This window comes from Dunckerocampus dactyliophorus, chromosome 2 (genome assembly GCF_027744805.1).
Source record: "Dunckerocampus dactyliophorus isolate RoL2022-P2 chromosome 2, RoL_Ddac_1.1, whole genome shotgun sequence".
In the NCBI taxonomy this organism is placed as follows: domain Eukaryota; kingdom Metazoa; phylum Chordata; class Actinopteri; order Syngnathiformes; family Syngnathidae; genus Dunckerocampus; species Dunckerocampus dactyliophorus.
In genome coordinates, this window is record NC_072820.1 from 19096087 (window position 1) to 19115568 (window position 19482).

Below are 19482 nucleotides of genomic sequence, written 5' to 3' on the forward strand. Positions count from 1 at the left end.
ACTTTGATACTATAATAATTACTTACAACTAAATTACTGTTTTTGATTTCAATAAGTTGAAGACGTGCAGTCCTAAAAAGGCCAGCAGGTGGCGGCAGAGTGCAAAGAAAAAACTTGTAAAAGTAGAAAAGTGAATTGTTCTGATATTAGTAAAACAAATTATTAGTTATTTAAGTTATATTTACTACTTGTATAAGTGTCAACGTTTTCACAAAAAATCTGCCATTTTATTTGACTTACAATGTAGACGAATTCCAATTCAAACAATCAATGACCATTAATCGATCAGTCGACTCTCTCACCGCCTCGTGCCCCTCAGGACATAGGGGCGCGCTCTGGTGCAGGCTCGTGCACGTCTCTCGGGGACGCGCAGAATAGCGTTCACTTCTAGCGAGTTAGTCGGGACTTGGCGGCTGCCATACGTCCACTCTTTCCTGGGGACGAGACAAGACGTCGCTGTGGGTTGCTGGGGGCTCCAGGCCGCCAAGCTGACCCGAAAGAGCGGAACCATGAGGCGGAGCCTGCCGGACCTCGGCAGTCCGGACTACCGGAGCGGCTAGCAGCTAGCTTGGCAAGAGCGAGCAGGCGAAAGTGTTAGCGCGCTTTGTAGACAAAAGTTAAGTTGTAAAGTTGTTGTTTGGTGCCTGGAAGTGTTCGTCCAAAGAACAAAAGTTGGACGAACAAAAAGTCATGGACTCGGACTCCCTGACCGGCGACGTGGACTCTCTTCTGGTGGACCCCCTAGTGGACCGGATCCTAGCGGATACTGTGTCCCAGCAGCAGGGATGGCTCCGAGTTTACGGTAAGAAAGCCTGGACGAGAAAGTCCTGTCCGATTCATTGAGCCGAATGCAGTCCCTGTCGGCACCCCCACCCCCGCCCTTTGTCAGTCTTAGGTCAAAGGTCAGCTACCTTGGATTCAGTGATTGATGACATCATGACGTCTGTGATGTCTCCGATTTGTGTCCTCATAGTTTAGTCTGGTTTCCATGGTAAAGTCACATTTGGGAATGAACTCAAAGATGTAGCCCCTCCCTCTCACTTGGCTCCGGACTCTGATCCATTCCTCACATAAAACCAGAACCGCATGAGCTCATGAGCTCATGAGTCACCGTCAGATGGCAGGGACAACACCAGTATGACCACAAGCGTCCACTTCCTGGTCTGCTGAGACGTGACAGGAAGTGGAAAATTCCCTGCAGTGGTCAATAGGAAGTTGCTATAGGATTTCCTTCCCAAACAAAAAACAACGTTAGTGACAATTCTCCATCGTTTTCATCCTTCTCCATCCTTTGACGCACGAGAGGAACTTCCTGTCCATGTGGTCAGTGGTCCAGGCTGTCGGCAAATACTTCTGGGAGTCCTCCTGTTGATGGCTATTTTTATCTTTCCAACAGGATAAAGGTCTTGGACCCTCCTGTGCTCTGCGGGGGCGGTGTCCTTCCCACACTTCTTCAACACTTCCTATTTTGTTTCCTGGTGTTTCCTTACGCCACAAGGGGACTTCCTGGAGCAGGAAGTGACAGGAAATAACAATGGCACCGCGTCACATGCATGGATGCTTTGCAGATGCGCATGTCACACTAAGATGACTGCTCATCACGTGCTCGTCTGTGGAGGCTGCAGATGTGAAGTTGACTTCCTGTTTGACTTTACACTGTGCTAGAGGCCGCCTCACATGGCGTTCTCGCTTAGCTGACCATGCAGAGTGGTCACACAGAATCTCTGATGACGCTCACATGCAAGGAAGTAGCTTTTTGCGTGACGGGCTAGACGTGCCTTCTTTCATTCTTGTCATGAAATCAACAGCAAGTGATGCTCACATTCTTCTCACACAGGAAACCACAGTCTGATGGAACCTGATTGGCCACTTGATGCCACACATCTTGACAGGAAGTGTCTCGTTCAGCAGGCAAATGACTTGTCGGTGTGAAGCAGTTTGAAGACAGCTGATGCGTGTGTGCCTTATCATGTTTTGGTCCGGTCCAGAGACCCGGAAGGACTAAGTGGTGCTGATGCCTATTCAGTAGGGTATCGCATTCTAAGCAGCCACTGGACACATGTCCGGTGACATGTGCCAAGATGGCCACCACAGGAAATGATGGGGTGACCACCGAGCCCCCAAGATTGAATGGCGGATGTCTACGTGCGATCCTGAATGTCCTCCCCTCAGAGCATTGTACTTCATCTGCCCTGGAGAGGACGCTGCTCCAGAAGGCACAGTCAGACCCGGATGAACACTCCATCTGTTGCTTCTCGCAAATAAACAGCAGAGTTGTGGAGCTTGATGGAGGAACGTCTGGTAAGACCTGCTTCCTGTAGACCACAGCCATCTTTTCTCACGTCATGTTGGCGCTTTCTTATTCCAACTTGCTAAGACTGATGCTAGCCGCTCGCTATGAAACATGACTCGGCAAAGTGACATCAGACAATAGCTTTAACGTCAGGCCACATGACTCATTTGATGTGTGTCATGAATCCCAGCTTTGAACTCTTGACCCCGCCTCTCCGCACCATGTGATGAGCTGGTAGCATGTAAAGGCAGAGTGAAGTCACTTCCTGTTTTGAGTCTAAACGAGGCTGAAGACAGAATTGATTTGAAACACAGACCTTACCTTCAATGCCCTTCGTGCCACGTGACGCGACTTGTGTGACATTCGCTCACACACAACACACAAGAAAAAACAATCAATAGGATGCTTGTTGCTACACACCACTCACATTTGAAAAGTACTTAATGTGTGTGTGCGCATGTGTGTGTGTCAGGGTCACACTGGTCTCTATTCTTAGCTCCCCCACAGCCAGCCCCTCCCTTTGTGGGTCCATCTTGATAACGTTGTGACGTAATGTCCCTGTGCTATGACTGGTGGATATCTGCTGTGTTTACAGGTTGCTATGGAGACATGACCTGCTTGCTGCAGGTTGTCACACAAAACAGCCTCTGTGCGTGTGTGTGTGTGTGTGTTTGAGTGTGAGAACAGGTGGCCAACATTCCCAGCGAGGTTGAGAAGAGTCAGGTTTCAATCACATGTTGTGTGCCCAGTCATCATCAAGCGCCGTGTCTACACCTCAGGAAGTGGGCATGGCATCACGCTACAACACCTAGTTTCGTAAGACTAGGGATACGACCATCTGGCACGTCATGCCTGTACTTCCTGTCTTTGTCGACAAGGACTCACAGCTCCAGTTCTTACGTGAACTGTTGATTTTCAGTTCTTATGTCGAATCATGAGGTCAGGCTCTTGCATGGACTCTGAGGTCCAGAAATCTTGAGGTCTAGTTCTCAAGTGAGAGAAGCAGTCAGGCCAACCCTGAATATTCCCAGCAAAAGTGAAGGCATCTTTTCAGACATGCGCCACCTGCAGGCGAGGCTGCAGCCTTTTACCTCTTTGAGTGCATTAAATACGGTGTTTGTGTTTCAGACGTCAAGGGTCCTCCCGCCCACCGCCTCTCGTGTGGTCAGAGTCCATATTTGGATGGCGCTGTGTGGGAGAAGAAGTTGTGCTTGTTGACGGACAGCCAGCTTCTTGTTGTGAGCAAGGATGATCAGGTGAGACATCATGTTGTCTTCAAGTCAAGTCTGATTGAACGTGACCTTTCACCCTCACAGAAGGAGGCTCAGGACGCAGCTAATGCTCGCAGCCTCCGGAGGACCGTCAGTGTCCCCACGGAGGGACAGTTCCCCGGCGTTCCGCCAGAGGGCGCCACCATGTCAGGTAAAACGCCCTAAAATCATGCTTCTATTGTGAAAAGCTGTTGTGTTACTACACAAAGTTACACATTTATACCAGGTGTGTGTATGTACAGCATGTGTGAATGTGCATGCATATATATATATGTATATGTATATGTATATGTGTGTATATGTATATGTGTGTATGTATGTATATGTATATATATATATATATATATATATATATATATATATATATGTGTATGTATGTATGTATATATGTGTGTGTGTGTGTGTATATATATATATATATATGCAATGTGCATGCATATATGTATATGTAAGCTATATATATATATATATAGCTTATATATACGTAGCTTATATATATATATATGTATATGTATATATATATATATATATATAATATGTGTGTGTGTAACGAGACACCCAACTCACGAGACCAGGTGAGACACGAGATTGGGTCCACAAGACGAGATTTTAACATTACTTTTAAGAAAAGTACTTTTTAATTTAAGCGACTCACAAAACAATGTAGGTGCATTTTGAAATGATTATTGACCCACAAATTGACGCTGAACGATATTGTTGTTTAAATTTTTGGAGACCAAATAAATGACTGTTGTGGTGTCCCAAAGATTAACTAGTATCTCACGATCGACGGGTTGGCAACCCCTGCGCTTCAGCATGGAGAAGCAGAAAAAACACTTTTTTTTGTGTGTGCAAACAATTCATCCTCCTGGCCACATTGTTCAGCCTAGCGTAATGTGTTCTGGTGAAAACGCAGACATACTCGTCCTGTTTAAAAAAAAATTCACTTTCATGTCAGTGTCATGTGTGCGGATTTGCTTATGTCGCCACTTGAAGTGACAAAAGTCAGAAAAATCTCCCATTGACACCAATGTTAAAGTGGTTGTTGTTATTTTTTTTTTCTCAACATCTTTAAATTTTCAACGTTTTATCATCGCTCTATTGCAGTCATTTCTCTACCGATGTGCAAAATGAGCAGATGTATGCGTTGGCTGAATCACTGTCAAAATGGCACCAGGTCCAGTTGATTACTTTTCCCACTTTTACTCAGCCCCTCCCAACTGAAAAATCCTGCTTTTGTCAGCCCCTCACCTTTTTTTTTTTTTTTGGTCAGAATTCAGACGATAACTAAAGTGACACTGATTCAAAATCAAGAGTATACATGATAGGATCAGGATTTCTATTGATCTATTCTTTCTAATCAATACATTTTGGGGAACTGTCTTTACATCACGCTTCCATGGAAGGTGAAGTGTGTTACTGCAGTGTCAACTAACCATGTTTTAAAGAACACAGTGTTGAGTCTGAGTTTGAAGCAGCATCCATCCACTTGCTCTGTGTTCCCTGCAAGAAATGTTGCCATTTTGGAGCGTCTTTGTGACAATTTAAGGTTAAGTTTATAGCATTTATAACATTTTACTGAACTTTCATTGAATAATATACGTTCAGTAATCATTTCTTTGTTGTTAAAAATAAAATAATAATTTTAAATTTTGCTTGCTGTGTTACGCTTTTGGGCCCCCTTTCAGGAGACTGACCCAAAAGCAAAATACTGCTGTGCACTTTTTATTTTTTTGTTCAAATCAGGCCTGCAGTGTAACCTGTTGTGCAGGTTTTGCTTGTTTTTAAAATGTGAAAAATAAGACTAAAGGAACTGATATAATTTAGTAGTTTGGACAGCAATCTTTTAAACTTTTAATTTACATGTGAGAGAACTATCTCATGTGCAGTAAAAAAAAACAAGTTTGAACAGAACAACATTCATGAAGGTAATGAGACACACGTCCTGTGTTACAAAGTTCTTTAACAAGATTTTACTCACTAAGTTGGTGTGTTGTACTGAGTATTTTCAAGGTCATGTCAAGCTGAACGTCATCTAAGGATGGAGAAACAGGAAGAGCTAAATGGTTGTCAGTCATTTTACTGCTTTCTCACCTGGTGGCGCTGTGGGCTGCCCCCTGCTGGCTAAATGCTGTCATGAGTTTCTTTCCATAGACATGTCTTCAAAGTAAGACAGACTGTCTCCCCGGGGAGTCGCTGAGAAAGAGTCAGTCCATGTGTCCTTTGGGAGAGCTGAAGTGAACACAAGGACGCTGTTGTTGCTTAGTCACTTTGTGACGTCACTTCCTGTCTCATCTTACAACCTGTGTCTTTAACACAGGTTGTTAAACAGCTCAGGGACAGACAAAAGATGCCCCATCATGCTCTTTGCTGACAACATCACAGTGAAGCAAAGCTTGTCCCATATGAGAAGTGAGGAAGTGAGCTAGGGCGAGCGAGGAGGAGGGGCATGCAGCTGAGGCATTGATTGAATAAATGCGCTAAAACCAAGGCACCCTGAGAGAGAGGAGGAGGGAGGACGCCAGTGGGACACATGCTGAAGGATGCTGACAGGAACAAGATCCAGTTTGACTATTTCAGCTCATTGGCCGACAGGTGGCAGAGGCGTGGCCAGTCGTATGTGACCTTGGGGGTCCTCTGATGATGGGAAACAGCTGCGATAGAGGTAGTGTGTCATGTGACCACCTGTCATGGCTGACTTCCTTTGCTGAGCTTTGCGGCGCCGTGTTAACGCAAGGTTGTCGTCAGGACGCAGATTTCATGCCGTCTTCCAAACACGTCCGGCGACGCCGTCACCATCAGACACGAGTTATCTCAGAGACGGATAGGAAGTGAGAGTCTAAATTTAGCGTGGGGATCAATGAAGGGGGAGTTGCTTCATCCTAATGTCGTTTCACACTAACTCAGACCACGTCCCGGGACATTCTTGTCCCTCTTTTCACTTCAAACTCACTAACATACAAAACGCTGCTGATGATCATGATGCTTTCCTTTGCAGAAGTGCCATCTGACCGATCTCCGAGGAGGCGCAGCCTCTCTGGCCTGTCGAACTCGGAGAGGAGCGTCCCCGTGGACAGTACCAGCTCGTCTCCCTTCAAAGTTCCTGTGAGTTTCTCACACACATACACACACACACACACATCACTCCATGGCAACACATGGAGACACTTCCTGCTTGCACCCTGAAAGTAATCTGATTACAGCAGCACTCACTGTGGCCTCAGTGGCTATCTAAAGTAATCAGAGTACTGCAGCGTAAGAAGACTGAAGGGTGCGTTTGAGGATATTAATAACGCAGGAAATGAGGCCGCTGCTGTGCATGGAGCTTTTATTCTCAGATGGCGTGATGGGCGGAACAAAGACGACTGTTTAGATCTCAGTGATATCAGTCTATATGTAATCAGATTACATGCAGCGATCTTGTATACCGAGTTATGCTGAGTCATTTTACAGAGAAAAGTGCTGTGTCGTGTGTGCCAGGGCTTCTTCAGCAAGCATCTCAAAGGGTCTGTCAAGAGGGCAAAAAGTCAAAACAAAGCGGACAGGAACACTAACTTCAGACTTCCAGTTCTGCGACCTGCTGACACTGACAGGTACGCCGACTAGGCCCTTTCAGGAAACGTTATTTGGCAATGGCACCTTCCCCCTGAGGGCGGGGGCACTGTGTCACTGTCCCATCAGTGTGTGTCACCATGGCAGTGCAGTAGGTGCTGTCATGTGACCTTCATTAGCGTGAGCTCGGGGAGCCCTGCCCACTTGGGTTTGTACATCGGCTGCACCCTCTGGAAGCCACGTGAGCTCTAAAGCTGTTTTCCTGTTGGTTCAGGACACATGGACCTCCCAGGGTGAAGGAGTGGATGTCTCATGAGTCCCTGCTGAGCCCTGGAGGCGCACTAGAGGCGTTGGACCTCAACATGGAAGACGAGGTGACGGTGAAGCCTGTGCACAGCAGCATTCTGGGTCAGGACTTCTGCTTTGAGGTTAGCTATGATGTCATCTCCCTCGTTACAACTGTGCGATGATGTCATAGCTGCTTGCCATGCCTCGTTCCTGTCAGGTGACATACTCAGGCGGGACCAAGTGCTTCAGCTGCCCATCTGCATCGGAGCGAGACAAGTGGATGGAGAACCTGAAGAGAATTGTCCAGCCGAACAAGGTGAGTCCACTACGTCCTTGTCAGCGCATGCCTCTGCCGACTTTCACTAAAACTGCGTTTGCGTCTCCAGGACAACTGTCGCAGGGCGGAGCATCTTCTGCGGCTGTGGATCATCGAGGCCAAAGACCTGCCCCCCAAGAAGAAATACTTCTGCGAGCTCTGTCTGGACGACGTGTTGTACGTACGCACCACCAGCAAGCCTCGCCAAGATGGCCTCTTCTGGGGCGAGTACTTCCACCTGGCCGACTTGCCTGCTGTACACAGCATCACCGTACATGTTTACCGCGACATGGACAAGAAGAAGAAGAAGGACAAGAACAACTATGTGGGCCTTGTCAACATTCCTGTGGAGAGTGTGACGGGGCGGCAGTTTGTGGAGAGGTGGTACCCGGTGAGCACACCTACTGCCGCCAAGGTCAAAGGGGGCGGGCCTTCCGTCCGTATCAAGTCACGCTTCCAGACCATCGCCATCCTCCCCATGGAGCAGTACAAGGAGTTCGCAGAGTTCATCACCAACAGTTACGGGACGCTGTGCTCCGTGCTGGAGCCAGTCATCAGCGTGAAGAACAAGGAGGAGATGGCCAGTGCCCTCGTACACATCCTGCACAGCACGGGGAGGGCCAAGGTCAGATTCCACCCCCAGAGCCTGTCTGCTGAGCAGCGCCAAACAATCATTTTCTTCTCGCTCCTTCAGGACTTCCTGACTGACTTGGTGATGTCAGAAGTGGACCGCTGTGCCGACCACCACGTCCTCATCTTCAGGGAAAACACTCTGGCCACCAAAGCTATCGAGGAGTACCTGAAACTGGTTGGACACAAGTACCTGCATGACGCGCTCGGTGAGAACATGTACAGGCACATGCTTTGTGTGGATGACCTCAGCTGTAAGCTGGTTGTTTAGTCACATGATTGCTGGCTGTGGTCATTACAATTTAAATGCTATTGTATGAAACAAAAGCTAAGAGCGTGTGCCTGTGTGTGTCCAGGTGAGTTCATCAAAGCGTTGTACGAGTCTGACGAGAACTGTGAGGTGGATCCCAGCCGATGTTCCAGCAGCAACTTGTCTGAGCATCAAAGTAACTTGAAGATGTGCTGCGAGTTGGCCTTCTGCAAGATCATCAACTCCTACTGGTACCATGGCAGCCATGACATCAGAAGCAATACATGACTGCGTTAGGACCTGACTTCCTGTTTTAGATCCTGATTTCCTGCGTTAGAAGGTCATTTCCTGTGTGTTGCAGTGTGTTCCCTCGTGAGTTGAAGGAAGTGTTTGCGTCATGGACGCAGCAGTGTGTGGCTCGCGGTCACCAGCAGGACATCAGCAAGCGTTTGATCAGTGCCTCGCTCTTTCTGCGCTTCCTGTGTCCAGCCATCATGTCGCCATCGCTATTCCAGCTCATGCAGGAATATCCCGACGAGCGCACGTCTCGAACCCTCACCCTCATCGCCAAAGTCATCCAGAACCTGGCCAACTTCGCCAAGTAGGTTGCTTACGAATGCCTTCCTGTTGCGTCCAGTGGTTGCCATGGTAACTGTGCATGTCTTCTTGCATGTGTCATACAGGTTCGGGAACAAGGAAGAGTACATGGCCTTCATGAACGACTTCCTGGAGCACGAGTGGGCCGGAATGATGCGTTTCCTGACAAAAATCTCCAACGCAGACACTCTGTCCAGCACGCCGGGCTTTGAGGGTTACGTGGACCTTGGCAGAGAGCTGTCCCTCCTTCACGCTCTTCTGTGGGATGTGGTCTCTCAGCTGGACAAGGTGGGTGTAATCACAGATTATTGATCATTTCTTCATTCATTTAACCTCATCAAAGCTTGACCCAACTCCACTCCCACTCCCACCATGTGACCTGACTCAGCATGTTGGAGAAGCACCACCTTTCAGTTTGCTTGCATTAAGTTTCCTTCATTGTGCCCCCCCCTCCCTTCTCTGCACTTCCTGTCTGTTGGTCTCGCTGCTCCGCTGCCCACACCACTGCATCCTGGTGCTGTCCACTCACACGCACACGCAAACTACGACACCCCAGCGTGAAAATTCCTTCCTGCAGGCCACCGTTGCCAAACTGGGTCCGCTGCCGAGAATTCTGGGCGATATTTCTCGCAGCCTGGTGGCCCCCACGCCCATCCAGCAGCAGCTGCACCCTTTCCAGGACCACCTTAGCTCCGCCCACAACATGAGTGGCAGCCTGTCGTCTGGCCTACAGCGAATCTTTGAGGACGCGTCTGACAGGTAACCAATCAGCTGGCTAGTTAAGCGATGGCGTCTTTACTCTGGGCTAATGCTGATCATGCTGATGTGTGCAGCCTGACGTGTCCTGGCGGCGAGGTGACGGAGGCAGTCGCTGGAGGGTCCCACGGCCAGCCAGCCCAGCATCATCTCTGGGGCGCCACCAGTTTTTCGGACCTGGATGAGCGAGACGAGACACAGGTGGGCAGCCGCAGTGTCTCTATGGGGGACCTGCAGGATGCTCAGAGGATGCCTGATGCCCCGCCCAGTGTCAACAGGGCGGGCTCTCAGGCCTCTGTAGCCCCCGCAATCCCCTCCGAGTTGGTGGTGCACCACAGCAAAGCTCCGCCCAGAGACGCTCAACCGCAGAGCGCACCGCAGGCCAGGCGTCCGCTGCAGCCTCCAGTCAAGCATCAACGCAGTCTGCAGCCACTTTCATTCCAGAACCCTGTCTACCACCTGAGTAACCCCACCCACTCCGCATCCAGCTCAGAGAACTTGAGCAGCGCAAGCTCGGATGGCGAACGGCTAGGGGTGAAAGATCAGGTGGCGTCTGACAGCAGCTTGGACGGGTCGGGCAGCAGGCGCAGTGCTCGCAGCTCCACGCCGTGCTGTCGCAGGCCCCCTGACCTCCCGCTGAGTGCTGCCACAGCCATTGCCGTACCTCGGCAGGGCACGGCGACGACGGGCACAGCCCACATCGTGAAGGTGGAGCAGCAGAGCCGGGGAGGGGGCGGGTCCAGGACACAGTGTGCCTCACGTCGCAGCAGCACCAACACGGAGCTGACGCCCACCACCAACCCAGCGTCCCCTTGCTGCGCTGACACCATGGCTCCGCCTCCAAGGGGCAGTACCAAACAGCAGGTAATGACTGATTGATGTCAAGTTGTCGAACCTTTAGGAAATTTGTTGGAATGTGACAGGTGGCGTCTCCGGTGGAAGCGGAGTCGGCGGCCATGTCTCCTGTGGAGAGGACAGCAGCTTGGGTACTCAATAACAGTCAGTACCAGGAGGACCACCTTGATGACGAGGAAGGAGGGGGGCGGAGCCGTGATGAGGGAAAGAATTCTGAGAAGGTAAACAGGAAGCGACTGAACTTCCCAAAGTGATCCAATCATTGAACGCAAGTCCACACCTTCGGCAGTACGAGCTGGAGATCTGGCGGCTGAAGGAGCGTTTGCGGGCGTCAGGGCGACGCCTGGAGGAGTACGAGCGCCGTCTAGTCGCCCAGGAACTCTCCATGAAGACGCTTCTCCTTGACTACAAGTCACGACTCGACGACAGTGAGGAACGACTCAGGCATCAGCAAGAAGAGAAGGACGCGCAGATGAAGAACATCCTTTGCAGGTAGGCCCCGCCCCCCACCCGACCCCACTGCCAGACTAACAGCGTGTGCTTGCAGGCTCATGGCAGTGGAGGAGGAGTTAAAACGTGACCACGCAGAGATGCAAACGGTGATTGAAGCTAAACAGGAAGTCATTGACGCTCAGGTACGTCAAAGGAAATTACATCGTCACATGACCTGCCACAACATGGCGGTCTGAGGTACTCACTATACCTGTGATGAAGCAGTGCTGCTTTGTCTCTGTACTGATTGCAGGTCAGTAACGGATCAAAATAAACAAAGCAGGCAAGTAATTGAAATCCCACCCCCTTCCTGCATGCCTCCAACCTGTTCAGCCAATCACAGAGCAGCCTAGTGGCGAGTGTCATGTTGGTTGAACACGTTTCAGGTGTGTGGGCTTGTTCTTTTGTGTTTGGCCCCGCCCACCTCAGATGGTCAGCTTGACTTGTATTGCTTTCTAGTTTGTTTTGACTATTTAAGTTACTTCCTTTCGGGTCCAACCACATCGCAGCAGATAAAGATGCGTTCAGGATCTCTGAGGAAAAAGGAAAACAAATTTGTCTTTTAGTTGCGATGAGATCTAAACCTGACACTTTGTTTCATCTGTCAGTCTGAGTCTTGCCATGCCCTCTCGTGTCCTTTGTCCAATCAGGAGAAGCGGATCCACTCTCTGGACGCAACAAACTCACGTCTGATGGCGGCGCTGACGCAAGTGAAAGAGCGTTACGGCTCGGCCAACCTCCGAAACAGCCTGTCGCCCGGCAACCCCACGAAGCTGTCCATCACTGAGAACGGAGAGTTCAAGAACAGCAGCTGCTGATTGGCCAACCCCAGGCAGGGGGCGGGCTTAGTGTGTAAATACTGCAGGACTCTGTGTGTATGTGCGTGCGTGCAACAAAATGTTTTCTAACTTTTAAGGTTTGAAGTGGAGATATTTTTATGGGGTTATTTCTGAGTTGTAATTTATTTCTCCACTTCCTGTTGTCGAGCTACTGAAAACACTCCACTGTGCTGGGGTGTCAAAGGTGACACCTGTCTGTTCACAATAAAAGCTGCCAGTAAATGTGTTTGTTGTCTCCATGGAAACTGATTCAACAGATTTTATTAGGTTAAAAAAGACAGGAAGTGATCAAAGAAAAGATTAGTGATAATGCTGACTTCAATATAGACTTTTTTTCAATAATAAAATAGGCAGTTTAGCTTCAGAATGTCCTTGTCCTGCGCTGAGACGCCACCAGTAGGTCACTGCAACAATAACAAAGCCACAGACTTTGAAGAGCTCATTAGTAAACTTTATAGTAAATTGTTCAATTCCACCACTTTTGTCCTTCTTTTGTCCTCATTAAAGGGTTAATGTGAGCAGTAAAAGCAGCCCCCTCTAGCGACTGTAGAGGAGTGCTTTGAAGAGAACAGGTGAGAATTGGAGGGAGACAGCCTCTTAAAGCTCTGACGTGCAAAGTTTTTGCTTTTTGTGTTGGCCACACAAAAAAGATCAGTCTTTTTAGTTCTTTGAGGGTGCCCAAAAGTGTCCCATGAGGGGAAAGGGTGTAGGGCAGGTGAACTTTTCAAAATAAAAGTGGACGGCGTTCACAATTTCTCCTTGGACTGGACCCAGATGAAAGGACCTGACTGGTCCTCAATAATCTGCTTGGTCTGCTCGTAGATCTCCTCCAGCGTGTCGCCCTGGACAATGGCTACACATATACACACGTCACAACATTTTAAGACAGTTTCAAAAATAAAAGCTCATCTACCTGTGAAGTGCTCTGTGAACTCATGCTCTAGCTTGGCGGCGCGCTCGAACGTCTTCCTGCTCTGATCGTCTGTCAGCCGCTTGTTCATCTCCCTGCAGAAGTATAACACTGAAACATCGGGGGTGGGGGGGTTGGGGCATGCATGTGGCTGTCACTTACATGATGTTCTCCACCGACTTGGGCTTGATGAAGACGGCAATGGGATGAAGAAGCGCGAGCTGGAGTCGCTTGATCGCGTTCCCCGACACATCCAGGATGCAATGTTTACCCTGGAAGGCAAAGAGTGTGTTAGCATGTCTGAGCAGCAGAGGGCGACATTACAGCAGAAGACATCTACCTTCTGGGCCACCTCTCGGACAGATTGGACACTTGTTCCGTATAGGTGGTTGTTGTACTGCCCTGCCTCGATGAACTTGTGCTCCTGGATGTCCTTCTCCATCTGCTCGCGGGACACCACGAAGTGATAATCCCGACCGTCCACTTCATAGTCGCGCTTGGGCCGTGTCGTGTCTGTTGGCCAAAGACAAGCGGCTGTCAGACGCTGGTGCACAAACAAGCGCAGCGTGTCACTTCACTCACGTGGAACACACGATCCAAATTTGTCAGGGAACTCTGAGATGAGGTCATCGTTCACACGGTCCTTCATGGGCCCAAGGACGATGACGGGTCGTGCGTAGCCGACTACATGACAATAAAACGCCATGAGAAATGTCCAACATGGCAGCACACAAACAAGCTAAGGGGGGCAATGTTACCTTCCTGTTGAATGACTGCTTCATATGACAGGACGCACTCCTCCTGCCCACCTGTGAACGCACACGCGCATGCGCACACACATCAGCACAGTCAACATTTGCATGAAGCGATACTGGCGGCGCCACACTTACGGTAGCTACTTTCACTATCACTGGCATTTGAGGTGACGTGTTCTGAAAGACAAGCAGAGACAAGTCAAGTCTCCCATCATGCTTTGCATGTCAACATGGGAAGGGTGGGTGTCAAAATATTGCAGAAGGAGGTGGAGCCTGAAGGACATCCTGGAGACAGCATCACGACACCACAAAGACGACGCCTGGAAGAGGTGGGGGGTGGGGGTGGGCGGGGTGTTGGCATGAGGGGGGTGTCCACCAGAAACTATGGATGTGTCTCAAATGGAATACTTGCATTAGTACTTCAATAATTACTCAAACACTCAAAAACAAAGTACACAGTGTACACAGTATACCTTTTGAAGTGTACTGATGCAAGTATTCTATTTGAGACACAGCATGTGCAAGTCATGTGACTAATTCATAAAATAAGTCCCTGGTGGAGACAGGTGGGCAGGGCTCTGGGGACTTACTGTGGCCTTTGGCGAGAAGCTCGTCAGTGATGTCCTGAAGGCGACAAGAGAAGAAGAAGCACAAAGAAGAAGAAAAGGTTACTGCGTCTCAGCGACAGAGCGAGAGAGCAGACGCAACGCACAGTGGCCATTTTGGGAAGTGGGGGTCTTTCAGCTCGTCCAATTGTAAAAGATTTGAGGGCTGGCCCCGTTGCCGTGACAACCAGGTCACCAGCTGAACTCTCTTCCTGTCGCTGACCCGTCAGCCGGCCAACGCGGCGCCCCCCGGTGGCACCATACTCACGCTCCACATCGCTGCTCTCCTGCTCGCTCGCCTCCCGACTCTTGTAGAAGAGGAATGTCCTGGGAAAGACGCTCTTTTTACGCTTGTCACTGAGCGACTACAGGAAGTGGAGGAAGAGCACGTCAAGGTCACGTCAAAGTCAAACACTCGTCAGTCAGTTGGGGGGATGCTGAGGAGGATGAAGGTGATGAAGAGCAACAGCTAGACGTGTGCACACACACACAACACACACACACACACACACACACTCTCTTTCTCTCTCTCTCACACTCACACACACACACACTCTCTTTCTCTCTCTCTCACACTCACACACACACACACAACACACACAACACACACACACACTCTCTTTCTCTCTCTCTCACACTCACACACACACACACACACACACACACACACACAGACATAAGCCGAGAGTCGCCATAGCAACAGTTGTAAACCTTTGCGTCAGTAAGGTAAGATGAGAGGGGCGGGCTTGTGACATGATGACATCACACATCACATGCTCCAGGTGAGTGTCAAAGAGGGGGCAGACAGTCGAAAGAAGGATCATGCAGGTTTTGGTCGGGGGCTAGCGTAGCATTTGGCATCATGTCGGCGTGGCGCCGCTGGGAGGCGGAGCAGAGACGCTGACAGGTCAGCGACATGCGGTTACATCATCAGCGTCACTCACATGCACACTCACCCCTCGCTCACGGGACTTTGGGTTGAACTTGACCGTCTTCAACCGCGCTCGCTCCTTCTTCTCCACCCTGTCAGGTCAATCATCAAAGGTCAAGAGCGTCCACAAGGCCCCGGCGGTCACCTGACCTCCAACCCACCTTCTTTTGCTGGGGATCACGCCCACATCCTCCGCCTCGCCACAGGCCGTCATCTGCCGGGCTTGCCACCACTCATCGTCGGAGGCATTGACCACGTGAAGAATGTCTCCAAACCTGAAGTCCAGACCCTGACTGGGAAGACCAGAGTCCCGCGTCTTGTCATAGTCGAAGAGAGCTCTGTGGGGCGGCAGGGGGGCACAAGCAGTCAGTGGCAATGCGCTGATGTAGGGGAAGTCAAATTCTGGAGTGTTTAGGTCTCACCTGACATACAGCGACCTCTTCTGGCTGGTCCGCAGGGATCCCGAGCCAGAACTGATGCTGCTGTTCATCATCTGCTCCCTCAGGTCGTGGATCTTGGCCTCAAAGCGACTGTACTCTGAGGACAAGCGCACCTTCACGTCAGTAACATGGCTCTGCCGTGACAGTCATGTGACCACTCACGCCACACACCCTCCGGCCTGTAGTGGGCCATGATGGTCACCGTCTGCCCGGCATTCTTCAAAGCTGCGGCAGCCTGCTCGTGTGTAGCACTGCGGAGGTCCACGCCATTGACCTGCAAATGAGCACATGCACAACGCTGTCAGGGTTTGTCACATTCCACAAGCAAAAGGTCTTCACTAACGTACAGAGACCAGGCGATCTCCTTTCCTCAGCTCTCCACAGAGGTCTGCAGGCCCGCCAGCCAGGATGAAGGAGATGAAGATACCCTCGCCGTCCTCACCACCAACAATGTTAAAACCCAAACCCGTGGCGCCACGATGCAGCACCACCTTCCTGGGCTCCCTGGAGGACCAAACAAAAAATCTCCATTGGTTTACTTGCCTTACTTGACTATCACAATAAGACGAAAGCCTACATTTGTCCACTTTTTTATTTATTTTTTTTTCATCATCGCATCACTACTAGGGATGCATAGCAAAACTCCATGTACCATAATGACACCATTGCCAACGTAAACGGTACTAACCACACGGAAAAACTAAGATGATGTTAGTGCCTCATTTTGCTGCATTTGGGGTAAAGGTCAGGTATTGTTACCGCTCCTGCCATCGTCGTCCTCCTCGTCCTACTCCTTGAACTGAAGATTAATTTAGCCGGTTAGCGGCATCTTCTTCTCGTCCGATGACACAGCTATTGTGGGTTGTGTTTCAGAGGGGAATGATCTGGAATACAGGACGGTCATCAGGGACTTTGTCAGCTGGAGTGAGCTTAACCAGCTGCAACTCAACACCAGCAAGACAAAGGAGATGATCATTAACTTCCAGAGGAAAACATCTCACTTTACACCGGTGAACATCCAGGGAGCGGACATAGAGTTGGTAGACAGCTACAAATTCCCGGGTGTTCACCTTAACAACAAACTGGACTGGTCCGTCAACACCCACGCCCTCTACAAGAAGGGCCAGAGACGCCTCCACCTGCTGAGGAGACTGAGGTCCTTTAGTGTGTGCAGGACTCTTTTACGGACCTTTTATGACTCTGTGGTGGCCTCAGCCATCTTCTATCCTGTGGGCTGCTGGAGAGGGGGCAGCACGGACAGGGACAGGAGCAGGATCAATAGACTGATCAGGAGTGCGAGCTCTGTCCTGGACGGTCCTCTGGACTCCGTGGAGGAAGTGGGGGAGAGAAGGATGTTGGCTAAGCTGACATCCATCATGGACAACACCTCTCACCCGCTACATGACACTGTGGTTTCCCTTAGCAGCTCCTTCAGCAGCAGACTGTTACACCCACGGTGTAAGAAGGAGAGGTTCCGCAGGTCCTTCATACCGACCGCTGTCAGGCTCTACAACACCTGCACCACCTGAACCATGTTGTAGATGTATTCTTTACACTGTATTCTTTACTTGCGTATCTTGCTTGCTGCTGTAACAAGTGAATTTCCCCGCTGTGGGATAAATAAAGTACAAATACAATACAATGCTATTGTTTTATTGGCGGTTAACAAGCAGCTTGTGCAGTTTGCTAATGAGGGCTGAAGGAGAGTGATTGACAATGGTCTACAGCCAATCAGGACGCAGAGCACAATGTGCGGGTTCTCCCTTAGCCAATAAGGACTGTTGTGGCTCTATATTTAGCCGGCTATTGTCTACTGTGGGTTCCTAATATGCTTGTACAGGCCAAAACAGCCAAATCCGCAAAAGGTGAACCGTGATGTAGGGAAGGATTCTGTTCAACTTGCATGGCACAAAATTCCATGTATATTTTCCGTTTTTTAAGGTACCGTTTTGGGCACCGTTTAGGCATTGGCATGGTTTCAAAAGTACCAATTTGTCATTGGTATCGAATAATAAGTAAACAACACCCAAACCTACCGTCTAGTGGACACATGCAGTACACTCGCTGTCCGCACAACAAACACGGAGGAGGAGCTCACTGTCACTGTGTGTGTGTGTGTGTGTGTGTGTGTGTGTGTGTGTGTGTGTGTGTGTGTGCGCTCATTTGCACAGAAAAACTTAAACAAAATAAAAATATTGGTGCTCATATTTACATACACACATTTCATTAATTACATTTTATACCGTGAAACGTCGTCATCTCCTAGCATGCCCTTCGGGGTCGGCGAGTAACGTCCAGATGAGGCCGGCAGAGGGAGGGGTTGAGCCAGAAAGTTAGGGGGAGTGATATGGTTCTCCAGATGCTGTGAGAATGCTGCAACACAAAGAGGCGTTGTCACAGCGTGGCAGCGAGCAGGGGGAGGAAAGTCAAAGGACAGAAGAAGATGAAGGGAGAAAAAAAGAAAAAAAGAAGATGAAGGAAATGAGAAGAACCAAAGAAAAAGCAGCTCACAGTTGGTGAGGTCTGGAGGACCGAAGGTATCGTTGATGAAGACACTGTTGGGTTTGGCCACTTTCAAGTAGACCACGTCAGGAGTGTTCTTCAAGGCAGTGACGGCGTGCTCGTGACTAACTTCCTCTAGACAACTACTGTTCACCTGCAAGCACGCACACACCCACCCACAAAAACAGGCGCACAGTTAATAGCAGTCCAACATGACTAACCAGATCAATGTTTATATTAGAAAGGATACAACTACATGGCAAATAGTTTACCAGTAGGTGTAGTTGAGTCATAGAAAACCAACATCCATCCTGAATCTGTGTAATTGAATAATTCATTGAAAGGGACTTGCTCAAAATAATAGCAGTGTGGAATTGCACTCGTGAGGTCATTCATTGCCTGAAAAAACAGTTGTCAACCAGGTGGCCCATATTTAAGGAGGAAGCCAGCACATGTTGTACATAAGATGCATTTCTCTCTGAAAACTTGACAAAATGGCTTGTTCCACAGAGAAACAGCGTGCTCTGATTAAAAAATAGGATGCTCGGCTAACATAATGTCCAAAGCTTTAAAACCAGAGAGATGTAGAAAAAGAGGGCAGATTGCCATTGGAATGGATAAAGCAAAATAATCAGCGATCAGCTCCAGGTGATCAGACTGTCTGAAGTTACCTGCGAGTACTCTGACAATTAGGACACGCCTGTGTGGAGCTAATCTATCAGCTACAGTGGACCTCACAAGAAAATGGAGAAAAATTTTTTTGAACTGATGAAAATAAAATTGTTGTTTTTTGGTCCAAGGGCCACAGACAGTTTATCAGACGATCCCCAAACACTGACTTCAAACCACAGTCCATTCTGAAGACTGAAGCATATGGTGCAAGCATCATGATATGGGGATGTTTCTCTCGCTATGGTGTCGGGCCTATTTGTCGCACAACAGTGATCATAGAGCAGTTTGTATATATCACAATACTTGAAGTCATTGTGCCTTGTGCTGAAGAGGAAATGTCCTCAAAAAAGGGCGCTTTCAACAAGACAACAACCCAAAAACACCAGAAAGCGAGCAGCATCTTGGTTCCAGACCAACAAAAACCCAATCCTCAGGACTTAATCTCAGAAAATCCTAGAAAACTTGTGACATTAATCTCAGACAAAAACAAGAAGAGCAGAGGAAGTTTAACATCCTTCTATTCTTTTG

At 49.2% G+C, this 19482-nt stretch overlaps 2 protein-coding genes across 13 annotated transcripts in view; one reads left to right on the forward strand and one right to left on the reverse strand.

Annotated features, from left to right (window-relative positions):
* The first annotated feature begins 331 nt into the window (after positions 1–331).
* rasal2 (RAS protein activator like 2) lies at positions 332–12383 on the forward strand. Of its 5 annotated transcripts, none has more exons than XM_054767832.1 (17): positions 333–802; positions 3422–3715; positions 6563–6669; positions 7045–7157; positions 7391–7544; positions 7622–7720; positions 7791–8345; positions 8415–8559; positions 8707–8851; positions 8962–9201; positions 9284–9485; positions 9754–9956; positions 10031–10817; positions 10877–11029; positions 11098–11300; positions 11356–11443; positions 11951–12383. In XM_054767832.1, exons 1-17 carry the CDS (start codon positions 691–693, stop codon positions 12116–12118), a joined length of 3768 nt encoding a protein of 1255 aa, XP_054623807.1. In that variant the 5' UTR covers positions 333–690; the 3' UTR covers positions 12119–12383. The 5 variants fall into 5 exon arrangements, with proteins under 5 accessions (XP_054623810.1, XP_054623807.1, XP_054623808.1 ...); XM_054767833.1 differs by having other exon boundaries at positions 9775–9956; XM_054767834.1 differs by having other exon boundaries at positions 11554–12101.
* Positions 11342–19482, reverse strand: part of dlg1b (discs large MAGUK scaffold protein 1b) — a 41814-nt gene continuing 33673 nt past the window's right edge. The window contains exons 12-26 of one of the 8 annotated variants that reach the window (XM_054767847.1): positions 18292–18436; positions 18015–18153; positions 16128–16284; positions 15952–16054; positions 15763–15877; positions 15502–15678; positions 15366–15432; positions 14678–14774; positions 13940–13981; positions 13808–13858; positions 13632–13733; positions 13390–13562; positions 13212–13321; positions 13053–13144; positions 11342–12992 (exon numbers count right to left, since the gene is read on the reverse strand). In XM_054767847.1, the coding sequence (XP_054623822.1) occupies positions 12886–12992; positions 13053–13144; positions 13212–13321; positions 13390–13562; positions 13632–13733; positions 13808–13858; positions 13940–13981; positions 14678–14774; positions 15366–15432; positions 15502–15678; positions 15763–15877; positions 15952–16054; positions 16128–16284; positions 18015–18153; positions 18292–18436 (1677 nt within the window). In that variant the 3' untranslated portion in view covers positions 11342–12885. Of the gene's footprint in view, positions 12993–13052; positions 13145–13211; positions 13322–13389; positions 13563–13631; positions 13734–13807; positions 13859–13939; positions 13982–14394; positions 14429–14677; positions 14775–15365; positions 15433–15501; positions 15679–15762; positions 15878–15951; positions 16055–16127; positions 16285–18014; positions 18154–18291; positions 18437–19482 lie in introns of all 8 variants that reach the window. The other 7 variants (XM_054767854.1, XM_054767848.1, XM_054767849.1 and 4 more) reach the window with 7 other exon arrangements.

What these genes read in the sequence shown, in the direction of transcription:
- rasal2 (XM_054767832.1), top strand. Translation starts at nt 691, where the DNA reads ATGGACTCGGACTCCCTGACCGGCGACGTGGACTCTCTTCTGGTGGAC. An exon ending in AACCTGGCCAACTTCGCCAA is followed by an intron (nt 9,202 to 9,283) that starts GTAGGTTGCTTA and finishes TGTGTCATACAG; the next exon opens with GTTCGGGAACAAGGAAGAGT. An exon ending in AGGGAAAGAATTCTGAGAAG is followed by an intron (nt 11,030 to 11,097) that starts GTAAACAGGAAG and finishes CACCTTCGGCAG; the next exon opens with TACGAGCTGGAGATCTGGCG.